Source organism: Geotrypetes seraphini, chromosome 18 (assembly GCF_902459505.1).
Source record: "Geotrypetes seraphini chromosome 18, aGeoSer1.1, whole genome shotgun sequence".
Classification (NCBI taxonomy): Eukaryota; Metazoa; Chordata; class Amphibia; order Gymnophiona; family Dermophiidae; genus Geotrypetes; species Geotrypetes seraphini.
In genome coordinates, this window is record NC_047101.1 from 4032307 (window position 1) to 4045871 (window position 13565).

Here is a 13565-nt window from a genome sequence, read left to right on the forward strand (position 1 = left end):
CACCAAGAGAGTCACAGAAGACAAAACTATCTCTTGCAGGAACACCGACTTTCTCTTTCTTCTGCTGGTCCACAGAGGTCTTTGTGCACCACCATGAAGGGAACAAATGCTGAATTTCGGAAATGAATTCTAATTGAAATGATTTACTTTTGCAAGGGTGAGAGCGCCATATGTGCCCTTTGATCGTCTGCTGGGAAATCATTTGTACTGAGGAAAATAATGAAGGGGTCCTTTTCTTAAGGTGCACTAAATGCTCCGTTGCCCATAGGATATAATGGATGCCTTAGCATTTAACATCCACTAAATCGATTAGCACGCCTTAATAACAGGACCCCCTAAGTCAAAAGTTCTGCCTTGAAAGCAAAAGAGGTAGAGCTTCAGTCTTTCTCCACCAGGATCCCGAGGCCTCTCTAGGGCTTTTCATTTTCACTCTAGAACACAGGCGGCTGATCCAGGACTGGTGAAACAGCTCATAAATAAAACTTACAGCAAGTATTTATTTAAAAAATTTCTATACCATTTAACACTAAAAGGTTTACATAATTTACATGCACAATATTTAAAATAAACACTTAATAAACAATTACATAATGAAATAGACATGTGATAAAATGGACATACGAACAATCCTCAGAAAAATACCATAATATGGACAATAAAAAGCATTATATTAGTATTTTCTAGTCTAAAGGAACTTAATCACCATTCTTCATGAATAGAATAGGCTCTTACTGAGCATCCTCTGGACTCCTATGTATAGGTCATATAGATACACATTACTTTTTTTAAAATAAATCTTTATTAATTTTCAATTTGATAACAGTGCATTAAAATATATACAATTAACGTCATAGACAGCACTTACAATTGATCAAAGAATATTACAAAATATTTCTCCCCCCCCACCCTAGTATTCAGTCGATGACTGTCGGTGGTGTTTTGACTTCACAGTTCTTCTCTGCCCCTATACATATTATAGGTTTCTAATGCTTTACCTTTCATATTTACATGTAAAAGAAATCTTAGCTATAAAGAGACACCTGCCAACTAAACCACCCCAGCGCCTCTTCCACACAGCTCATCAAATCACCTTGGTCTCCACAGTAAGAGGCATAGGCTCAAAATCCAGGCTGAATGCAGAAACATGGTGAAGCAACGCTCAGAAGAAATTCTATGCAAATGATATGCACACTTAATTTGCACTAGTAAACCAAAAGTACGTGCCTGACACATGTGCACAAAGGTTTTGCAAGAAGCGCAGCTCATGTGCAGATGTCCAGACAAAACACCAGAAGTGCAAGCACACATCGGCGCACTTGTTCTGCATCTGTAAAAACGAGTCTTTCAAAAAATGCAGTTAAATTTTTGAAAGGCTGATATTTGAGCACCAATGCATGTTTTCACTTTCGATTTTGCTCAGCCTTGCACACATTTGTTTCTCACTATAGCACATGGGTTTCCTAAGAACATAAGAATAGCCTTACTGGGTCAGGCCATCTAGCCCAGTACCCCATCTTCATGGTGGCCAAACCAGGTCACAAATACCTGGCAGAAACCCAAAGAATAGCAACATTCCATACAGAATCCCAAGGAATAGCAAGATTCCAGAATCCCAAAGAATAACAAGATTCTAGAATCCCCAGAAAGTAGCAACATTCCATACAGAATCCCAAAGAATAGCAAGATTCCAGAATCCCAAAGATTATCAAGATTCTAGAATCCCCAGAAAGTAGCAACATTCCATACAGAATCCCAAGGAATAGCAAGATTCCAGAATCCCAAAGATTATCAAGATTCTAGAATCCCCAGAAAGTAGCAACATTCCATACAGAATCCCAAGGAATAGCAAGATTCCAGAATCCCAAAGAGTATCAAGATTCTAGAATCCCCAGAGAGTAGCAACATTGCACGCTACCGATCCAGAGCAAGCTGTAGCTTCCCCTATGTCTGTCTCAATAGCAGGCTATGGACTTTTCCTCCAGGAACTTTCCCCTTGCCACAAAACCCTTAATGTTCCAAATATACAAGAAATCTTGTCCTGAAAATCTTTGACGCCAACACTTGCATTTCAGCATTAGGGAAGGAATACTGAGCTCATTTCAATACAATTTAATGTTTGGCCTGCATGTTTAATACCCAGAGCCTGGCACTAACTGCATTTAAAGCATTAGGCTTTCAGCATCAGCCCCTAAGACAGCAGCACTCCGGAGTCTCACAGGAAATAAGCGTAAGCATCTGTTCATGACAATTGTTCATACACCTCAGATATTAGCAGTGCATTAAAACCACGAGAGGCACAGTGTCACTGCTAACCTCTCTTGCCCTTCAAACAAACTGTATTCTCAGGGTTTGAATAATGAAACTTCCTGTTCATTAGGAAGAAGAAGGAAAAAAAGGAACCTTATGCTGGTGGCTGTTCCCATGCCGACGGGACTAATCTACCTTCGTCACTCTCTGCTGTGCGCACTCAGTGTGAGGGAACAGGTCTGGGCTCAAAAGTTTTTAACATGCATCTACTGTTGCCATTACTGAACTTAAGCAAACAGCCAGCAGAAATTACCCTTGTGAAATCAGAGCTCAGCAGGTTATTGGTTAAGCAAAGAAGGAGACCGCTCAGACCTCCCTGTCTCTGCCATCAAATGTGAGATATCTTTGCCTCCACTTTAGCCAAGTGCCGACAGAGTACAAGGAGGATGCGACCTGAGCAAAAAAAGAGAAAACTCTCAAACTGTGGGAACGATATTTAGCTGGCCACAGACCAATTAAATCACTTGGTTGAGGCTAGCCAATAGTTAACCGGCTAAGTGCTGCTGAAATTTGGAGTTAGCACCTAGCCCATAGTGTTCTGGGAGCAGGGTTAGCACTTGGCTGCTTAGGTGCTGATGTTCAACTCTACAGCAGCCAGGTTTAGCCTATTAATGGAACTGTATACAAATCTGGCCTATTTTTATGCACTATTGACTTATGACCAAATATTCAAAGTTGAAGGCCGCACAGGTCTCGCCTTTGAATATCCAGGAATAACTTTGTTGGTAGTGAGCAAAACGTTGACCGACTGGATATTGGACCCTATGTATATCTGACAAGAAATTTGAAAGGTTTTGGTTGAATACGCGACAATGAAAAATCACCTTTTTAAGGGTCATTTTATAACAGGGCACCTGGATTACTATGGTAGGAAGATGCTTATTTTAGAAATGGTGGTGAGTCTTAGCGCCTTTAGTGAGGGTGGTAATTATCCAATGACTCCAGGCTTTGAGGAAATGAACATGACTTGAAACCAGTTAAAGTGGGTGGCTGACAGAAAGGAAAATGCTGTATGTTTTGAATGTGCAAACCGGTTTTGAAGAGATAACTGTTTGTTAAAGAAAGCAGCATTGCAAGAAAGGAAGGCCAGAAGTTAAGCCTTATTTGCTAATAGGAATGAAAAGATTATTTTTGAGGACTTGTCATGCCAGTGAAAATCACTGCAATTGAAACTTCACTGGAGAGAAAAGCTAAATTCAGTTGGGATATTTTAGGAGGGATCTGATTTAAGCTGATCATTCGGGCGGAGAGAGCCCATGCCTTGGGGTTTGGGCAGAAAAGGTCAAACCCAAGGAAAATTCTTCATTGGTGGTACTGTAGAGACTGTGCTGGAAGTTTGGTAAATTGTCTTATCGTGTTTTCAAAGTACTGAGAGATGGTGTTGCTGAAGGAAGGCAGAAAAGATACTCCGTGATAAAAGAATAATATTAAACTTGCAGAAAAGATGACTGAATTGTAGAGAAGTGCATTAACTAAGGGAAAAGTACCCGTGTTTTGATTTGTTTGATGAATGATTTTTCTGAGCTTTTTGGACACGCATGAATGGACCAGTAAAAAGCAAGCTTTGCAGTTTATCTGGATAGAATTGTTTTTCTTAACCTTTTTGCAGTATAACCCATTCTACCAACTCCTTCGTCTTCGCTTGGTCAGGGTTGTGTGACTTGGGTCCTGGCCACTGAACACTCCAGGATGGGGTTGGGAACCACTGCGCTAGACTAATATCTCTTTTGCAAAGATAGAGCTAGAGAGCCTATTATAGATCCCCAAACAGAAATATATGCTAGCAGAATACAGACAGACCTTCACCAAATACAGAATAAAGAACTACAAATTAGAAACAGAAGCTCACATACAAAAATATGGAACGTCCAAGAAACCACGTGTAACACTAAAGAACAGGAAAACAGAAATGCCTATTGTCCTGTACTCGGCAAAATATGACAGAAGAAATGCACCTTCCTAAGGCTGATATATTCCATTCACTAAATACTTTAAATAAAATACTTTTTTGTACTGTTGGTATTTTTATTTTCTAATTGCCCTGTTCTCTTTTCGATTTTATTCTTGTTGATCTTTTCCTAAGTAGTCTGGTTTCCATTTTCTGTTTCTTTGCTCAGCTGCACTTCCTCCCCTGAGCATGTCTACTGTAAAAGAACTCTAGACCTAACTTTAGAAGAGACACCTAAGACTGCAAGGTAAAGAGAAGGGGGAAGGAGATGTGGAAATACCGACAATCTGAAGAAACGGAGTACAAAAAGAGATGAAAGATTATTTTCAGAGAGAAATAAAGGAGTCATTAAAGGAGTTTATATTTCTGAGAGCTCCTAGAATTAGAGATTTCTTGTGAATTAAATGAGACAGGAACCAAAGGAGAAAAAATACCAAATAGGATTTTGAAAATTACAGTTGCACATTTATCAAACGATTGAGAGTCATCCAAGATGCTGCAGTCCGTCTCATTTATGGCCTCAAGAAATCAGCCCATATTACAAAAAACTACCCTGGCTGCCTATGGAAGCAAGGGTCATTTTTAAGTTTTCTTGCCTTTGCTTCCAAACCATGACAGCTTCATCCCCATCCTATCTGTCTCACCAATTCGAATTCCCAGGCACAACTAATACACGCAGTACCTACTTGTTCGCTTTTCCATCCCTAAAGGGCTGCACCTACAAGAGATACCTCAACAGAACACTATCATTCCAAGCAGGCAAATGGAGCAAATGTTTAACCAACTTCATCTCAAATGCACTTTCGTACCAAACGTTTAGAAAGTCAATCAAAACTTATCTCTTTGACAAATTTCTCTGACCCCACTTCAACCTGATGTACTTCCAAAACACTTCTAGATAAACCTGACTAAACTTAGCATGCCAATGTAATTGTGAAAGTTCTCTGTAAAGTCACTGTCTGTATACAGTCTCTTCTCTTGTATGGTGGTATATAAAAATAAAGTTATTATTATTATTAAATTGGATCCTCCAGTAAACAGGAAGCCAATGAAGGGATTTCAGTATATGGTACAAGCTCAGAACCTATTGTTTACCCCACCCTGCTTAGTACATCAGGCCATAGGTCAAAAAAATAAGAGAGAGTATGATGGCAGAAAAGGGCTGACGGCCCAAGTCTGCCCACTCAAGAACCCTCCCTCCGTCTATTAAGCATTCCTCTTGAGCGACCCCACCTGTCTGTCCCATCGTCCCTTGATGTAGAGGTTTATAAAGTCATTTTCTTTCACCTCTGTTGATGTATAGTATTTTTTACTTACACAAATCATTTGCGATATTGAAATAAGTTATAGAAAGGAGATAACAGTGTCTGTTTATAAATCTACAGAATCTGCTGGTTTCGGTCTCATGCACATGAAGCTGCTGGATTTCATCTATACTAAGCATGCTCACTGCACTGTAAGAATGTCTGCATGTGGCTTTGGAAGTCCAGAGACATGATAACAATCTTTAAATTTCCCCTTGATATTAAGTGTTCACGACCGAAGCATCCTCTGCTCTCTGCTGGTCTGTGTTCAATCACCCTACTCTAACTCAGCCTGTGCTCATATGGATGACATTTTCCGATCTTTTCCATTCTCAGTTCAGACCAACCGAAACCCTTCCACCTCAGTATTCTATCACTCATACATGATGCAGAAGTCTAGCAACTAATATATCTGTGCCAAATACAGGCAACATCTATAGCTTGTGCAGGTCACTTACGGAGCAATTCCAGAACAATCTGCCTAGAATTAGACATCCAGAAAGCATGAAAATCGATGATTCACCCAGTCCTCAGGGCAGCCCCAGCTAAGGTTTCCCTGGAGATGCCCTCAGGTCCGGACGGCTTTTCAAAACATCCTATAGACTGTCAGCCAGTGCCTCTCCTCCTCTTCCCCCACCGGCAAAGGGGCAGGTTCAGGGTGCAGCCAGAGGGCCTCCACGTATGCACGTGACATGACATCATCCCAGTGACTTCTGCGCATTTCTGAGTGCCTTCTGGCCGCGCTACCGGGTTTAGGTTGCCTCGGTGCCGAAAAGTTTGCGGGACACAGTGGTAGATCATTTGAAGTAAGAACAAATGGGAATCATTGGGGAGACACTCATTATTGACGGTGCTGAGGGTTTATATGTCCCCTTTGGGTGTGGTGTTTGATCAGAGGACAGCAGCTCACCGTATGCATGCAGACGATGTTAAATTTTTCTTCCCTGTTGTGGCTAAAGGGGAAAATGTCTCAGTACATGGACAGTGTTGGGAGCTGGTTATTTGATTTAAAAAAAATGAATGTTAAAATGTGATGAAAACAGATAATTTATTGATAGGAAGTGTGGCAGAGTCCATTCCGGGTATTCCCGGACCCTGTGCCCACTCACACAAACAGCCGGGACACTCTTGCAGGTATAATAATGTTGTGGATGAGCAGAGTAGATGGGCCATTTAGCCTTTACCTGCTGTCATATTTCTACAATCCTCAGTCTAATGAGGTTAGCTTACCTTAGCCAGCCATGTACCAAATGTCTCACACTGTCAGCTCTTCTAACAGTCCTTGCCAGATTTCTTGATTTCCCAGGGCTTTTCCTCAGCCCACAACTAGGAAAGAGCTCTCTCTCTCTCACACAGTTGCATAAGAATCCTTCTGCTTCCCATGGCTCTTCTCAACCCACAGCTATTGAAGGGTTCTCTACTGGAAGTCTCTGCCTCGGGACCTCCTTTGAATAGAGTTGCCAGATTTTCCAATCAGAAAAGCCGGACCCAATTATGAGCTTGTTAAAAAGGTGAGTTGTTGAAGCCAATTTACTAATTAACCCCCCCCCCCTTTTACTAAACGATAGTGGTTTTTAGCGCATGGAGCCGTGCTGAATCCGACATGCTGCGTCCTCATAGAATTCCTATGAGCGTCCGAGCTGTTACCACCACTAAAAACCAAGCTAAGATTTTGTAAAAAAAAGGGGGGGGATAGAATTTATCCTTAAAAGCTTATTTATTTGTGGAAGCATTTGTAACCGCTTAGGTATTCTTTGGGATATTGTAACATATGTTTGATGTCGCTATGAAAAGAATTTTTTTTATGCTTGTATGTTGCAGTGTGCAGATGTGTTTTTACCGATATATTTTATATGAATGTACTGGTAACAGGCGCTTTATTAAAGTTTTAAAAATAAATAAATAAAATAAATTTCTGATGTAAACCTGACACCTACTGGTTACTTTGTAGTATAATCCTTTATACACATGCAATATATTAGTTAGATCTACTTCATATGAACATTTTAGAAAGTTGTTGAAAACCTTTCTCTTTTCTAAATTTTTGACTAATTAGATACCCTATGTTCTTTATAACGTTCTTTGTTTTGGTTTTATTTTCCTTAGTATAATCTTTTGTTTATCGCATTGAACTCATGGCTATGCGGTCTATAAATCTGCTGTTATGTTATATTGAAAAAGAGTCCTTTACATAACTTTGAAACAAGTCAATGAATTGTTCTTATTCAAGGACATGATAAGATACAACTAAAGTGAATCAATGAGCTCAGGCTAAAATTGGGATTATATTTTTAATGCTATAACCACCTTTCAAAGAAAACCCTCCCTAAAATCTAAATTCTACCTTTTCCCGTTTTTTGGCTTCCTAACTGCCTCTGCCACTCCACTCTCCATACCAACTCCATCACATATAATTCTCTTTCCCCCCCCTCCCCTGCTGGATCCTTTTCTATATCTCCCACTTCGTACTGTCCCTTTTGCCATTTTCCTTCCTTCATGTCTATATTCACCACCTGCCCACCTAAAAACATAGGACCTGATATTCAGCTGTTAACGATGTATTTTGCTGACTGCTACTGGCATTAAACCCATAAATTCAATGCCAGGCCATTTCGAGGCACTACCATTGAATTCCTGGATTTGTGGAGCCGGCTAATGCACAGTCGTTTAAATAGGATAATCCACACTGAACTGGCTATGAGGCACCGCACAAAGACCGACGTGTAAATGGTCCTATTTCTGTGGTTACCTTGACCAGGATTTTCAAAGGGAGTACCGCAAGCCTTGAGCATGCGCAGACGCTGAAGGCCCTTCAGATTAGCACAGAGCGCTGGCTTTGGTATCCAGAGCATCGGGACTGTAAGTGCGATGTCAGTTCTAGGGCGGGGGGGGGGGGGGGGGGGGGGGGGAGGGGGGAAGCAGGTAGTAGAGGATAGGAGTGCATAAGCTACTGTTTTTCAATTCTCTAGCGCTGACGGTGGCCTTTTATTTTGTCACAGTCCACCCACCTCTGAAGCAACTTCCTGTTTCCACTTGGGTGAACTGCAGCAAAGGAACGGTACAGAGGAGGCCGCAGAGAGCGCAAGAGAATCACTCCTACACCAGTGATCTCTTTGTAGTTTTCATGGTAAAGGGGGTTTCGGAACCAAGTGGAGAAAGCTTCATCCAGGGCTAGACAAATCATGGGCTGTATCCGTAGAAGTTTCGTCAGCCCTAAGCCCGAGGTCCTAATGCCGTTGTACAGATCCATGGTGAGACCCCATCTGGAATACTGTGTACAATTCTGGAGGCCACATTATCAAAAAGATGTGCAGACAGTTGAGTCGGTTCAGCGAATGGCCACCAGGATGGTCTCAGTTTTCAAGGATCTCCCGTATGAGGAATGACTGGGTAAGTTGCAGCTGTACTCATTCGAGGAACGCAGAGAGGGGAGACATGATCGAGACGTTCAAATATGTCACAGGCCATATCGAGGTGAAAGAGGATCTCTTTTTCCTTAAAGGACCCACGTCAACAAGAGGGCATCCATTGAAAATCAGGGGTGGGAAATTTCATGGCGACACCAGAAAATATTTATTCACCGAAAGGGTGGTTGATCACTGGAATAATCTTCCACAACAGGTAATTGAGGCCAGCAGTGGGCCAGATTTTAAGAAAAGATGGGATTGGCATGTGGGATCTCTTCATGGAAGTAGTTAGGGGGTGGGCCATTAGTGTGGGCAGATGGGCCGTGGCCCATTTCTGCCATCATGTTCTATAAGAGGGTCGGAGCCCTTGCTAAGGAGGGAAACCTGTACCACAAAATAAATTGTAATTAGTGTTGTGTCATTTGTTATAAAATACAATCTGGCTGTTTATAGCCTACAGAATATTTTGGCTAATGCAAGTACTCAGATTGACCAATAGAGGGAAGCAGAGTTCTAATTTTAGTTCTTTGAAGAAACACAGTGGCCTAGATGCACTAAACAAATAAGCGACCGAGCAAATTTGCTGACCCAATGTTCAAAATGGCTCATCGTGTGGTTTTCCATGCGTTCGTATATTCTCCAACTCTGGCATGCAAATTACCTCATTACTATTAAAATGAGGTCATTAATATTAAAACGAGCCACCCAATTGATGGCCTCTAACATTACATGCCATAATTGAATCACTAATACCAACCTGAAAAAACTGACAGGTCTAGCTAGACCTGTCGGAAGCTGTTACCAACAGGTCTGACATGTTTTTTTCATTTTTTTTCAATGGGCACAGATGTTAGATTTGTGTAACACATGAGCAATATCTGGCCCATTAAAAAAAGTTTGAGCCGGCCCCCTCCAGAACAAAAATAGAAACAGGAGGGATGCCCACTCCCTCCTGCCACTGCGAATCCCCCCCCCCCATGCCGAGCTAAACCACCTCCCTTGCCATTACCTCCTTCACCATACTTTAATAAAAATCAGTAGGGATACTCACTCCCTCCTGCTGCTGTGACCCAACCCCACACCAACCCCCCGCCTTCCCATAATTTACAAAAAATTGGCAGAAGGGATTCCCACTCCCTCCTGCTACCAGATGCCTCCCCTGGCACCTCCCCCCCCATGAAAAAAAGACAGGAGGGATGCCCAGTCCCTCCTGCTCGCAGGCTCGCCACTCCAAAATGGCAGGCCTTCCCTTTTGTGGTGCATCAAGACTTTAGGCCCCATACCCAGTGAAACCTGTGATACAGAGGGAGGATCCTAAGGCCCTGATTGACTCAGATGCATTAGGAACGGGAAGGCCCGCCATTTTGGAGTGGCAGGCCTGCGAACAGGATGTACAAAACATTCCTCCTGCTGTCTTCTTACTGTAGAGATATGGAGTGGTTAAGGGGGCATCCCTTCAATTCACACCAACATAGGAATTAAACTTTTTTTTTAGTCTTTCTATTTTTATTGAGAAAAGAAGTTTCTTTTTACAAAAACACCATAAACATCTAAATTGATATAACAAGTTTTACTATCACAACAGTTATGAAGAAAAAAGCAAAAGTGCTAACATGAACAAAGTTAAACCTAAGACAATGTGGTAGATATGTCATCTAGACCAATTAAGGAAGATAAAATAGACCATTTGTCAATGTTTTTGGAATGTAATAACGATTTTTTATTTTTATTTTGTTTGAAAAAAGACACATACAAATGAAATACAACAGTCAGAACATATACAAAATTGGTACAAAACAGAAGATAAGAGAGTCTTCCGTGGGGTTTCTGCACGGAGACTAAGAAACTCTACAAGACAATTTAAAAATTAACTCCCGATCCCAATCCACCCCCCCCCCACCCTCCCCAGCACTCCAGTGTCAAAACTCAAGAAATTCAAAAATTCAACAGGATACTTCGGGCTCCATGGGACAAACTATCCCAAATGGGAGCCCAAATAGCCCGGAACTTTCTCCAACGACCAGGAACGATTTTTTGTTTACATAAGTTTTTGTATCGATATGTTAAGCAAACCAAATTCCACCATTGCATGTAATGAATTTTGGATAGGTCTTTCCAAGAGTTTAAGATGATTTTTAAAGCAAAGAATCAAACACTAGGTGTTGTTGCTGGTTTAGGATATGTTGGAAACATATAGATCGCAAAATAATATGTCTGTATGTTAATTCAGTAGTCAAATTAAACACTGAACAAATAGTATTCCAAATTTCTTTCCAATATGATTGAACAAATTTACATTCAAACATTTGCTCTACTGTGCCTAAAACAGTTTTAGAAGACCAACAGGAATGAGAAAGTGATGGATTTATATAGTGTGACTTAATTGGTGTCCAACGCGCTTTATGAGCTATACAAACATTGTCTGTGTAAGAGCTGCTGATTTTGATAATGCCAAGGTTACATTCCAAAATTTCTCCCAGGCACTATTAGAGAAATTGTATTGCAAATCTTCCTCCCATTTGTTAATGAAGTCTTTTAATGAAGTCTTTATTTTCTGAACATTTAACTTGTAAAACTAAGGTGCTAAATGATCCGTGGCCATAAATTGTTTGCAATAAATGATCAATGAAGGAAAAGCACTTAAGTCCTTGATTTCTGTGATTACTTTCTTTAGAGAATATAATAATTGAATCAATTTATAGAACTGTGTATCAGGGAGGTTAAAAATAGATTATAAATCTGCAAAAGATTTCCATGAAGGATTTATATTATTTATTGTATTAGTTATAAAGAGATCATTTAAGTTCCATATATTAGAAGATTGCCAAATATTCCAAGAAATCATCTTTTTATATTTGGGTTCCACCAGATAGGGTAGTAAAGTGATTTAGACCATGGAGTTGTTAATTTTTTCTCTCTTTAACCCCCCCCCCCCTTTTAGCGGTTATTGGCGCATGGAGCTGCGCTGAATGCTTTGCTCCCAACGGTTGATGGACCATTGGTCTGGCCCAGTAAGGCCATTCTTATGTTCTTAATCTCTATAAGTCAGTACATCCATATTCTTTCATAAGAGGTTTAAAGGTATTCCTTACATTGAGTTTAGTAGGTCTGCAATTAGAAGAGCAATCTAAAAAAGGATCCAGTAGACAATTAAATTCACCTCATATTAATAAATGCAAAGAACATGATATGTTATTTATGGACAATAGAGAGGTCTTTAAAGAAGTTAGTATCATTTTTGTTTGGCGCATAAATATTTTTTAAAAATCAGATTGCTTCCAACCAGGACATCTTCCTGCCCCCAGGGTCTTTCTCGATAAAACAGATGTATCTTTTTACCCTCCTCCCCTTCCAACTAATGTCTGTCTTGTCTTAATCTCAATGTTCATGTATTTTGTATTTATTTTTAATTCTATCCTATTTTTATGTACATCGCTTTGTAAACAGATTCAGCGATTCATCAAATATTTAATAAACCTTGAAACCTTGACCTCCATCTGCCTGCCAGAAAGGACTTTTTAAAAAATTATTATTTCTTTATAAATTTTCAAATATACATAATCAAGATTAACTTGTACAGAAAGCAAAATTCAAGACATAAGGAAAAAAAAATCAAGCACAATTTTACAAATTCAAAGAAAGAAATCCTAGCTTAAATGCAGCTCAAGTCCTCTAATAAAATCCAAAAGATATAAAAACCAGTTCTAGGCTAGCAGAGCTCAAGTTCAAATGTTTCCAGAGGCGAAGGAAAGAATTTCTTTTTTCAAGGCCTTGGGAGCTACTTTTGTTCTTCGTTTTCAATCTATTGGCTCTTCCCGTTACGCTCTGTTGGCCCCAGATCGCACAAGGGAATTAGCAAAAGACGGATCTCCGGATCCGCCTCATCCACACAGAGCAGAATCCCTTCCCGTGACGCTTCATCCGGCTGCAAACATGCAACATCCGACGCCTTTCGATGACGTCAGAGCGCCAGAGGCAAGCGCGCTAGAACGAGAGATCAGGAGGAGGAGCGAAGGGGGCGGGACATAGGGATGGAGGCGGAACTTGGGGCGGAGCGACGAAGAGCGTGCCGTGCTGAGCCGGCGCACGAGGAAGGGGCGGTGCTACGGAAAGCCAGCCGTCCTCGGGCGCTATGAAGGGAAGGGGCGGAGCGACGGAGAGCGTGCTGAGCCGGCGCACGGGGAAGGGGCGGAGCGACGGAGTGCGTGCTGAGCCGGCGCACGAGGAAGGGGCGGTGCTACGGAAAGCCAGCCGTCCTCGGGCGCTATGAGGGGAAGGGGCGGAGCGACGGAGTGCGTGCTGAGCCGGCGCACAAGGGAGGGGCGGTGCTACGGAAAGCCAGCCGTCCTCGGGCGCTATGAGGGGAAGGGGCGGAGCGACGGAGAGCGTGCCGTGCTGAGGCGGCGCGCGGGTGTGCTGGCGCGTTCCCGCGCCCCGGGGCAGCAGGAGCGGCGAGCGGGTGACGGCCCCATGGGCGGGTGTGTGGGCAGCCGCCACGACTCCTCGGGCAGCCTGAACGAGAACTCGGACGGCACCGGAGGTGAGCTCGCGCCGCTCCTTTGTCTGCTCTGGGGCGGGGGGTCCTCGCGCCAGGCCTCG

The 13565-nt window shown here is 42.0% G+C and overlaps 1 protein-coding gene across 2 annotated transcripts in view; it reads left to right on the top strand.

Annotated features, from left to right (window-relative positions):
- The first annotated feature begins 13322 nt into the window (after positions 1–13322).
- UBTD2 (ubiquitin domain containing 2) overlaps positions 13323–13565 on the top strand; it is a 33651-nt gene continuing 33408 nt past the window's right edge. The window contains exon 1 of one of the 2 annotated variants that reach the window (XM_033927797.1): positions 13323–13506. In XM_033927797.1, the coding sequence (XP_033783688.1) occupies positions 13437–13506 (70 nt within the window). In that variant the 5' untranslated portion in view covers positions 13323–13436. The remainder of the gene's footprint in view (positions 13507–13565) is intronic. The other variant, XM_033927798.1, reaches the window with a different exon arrangement.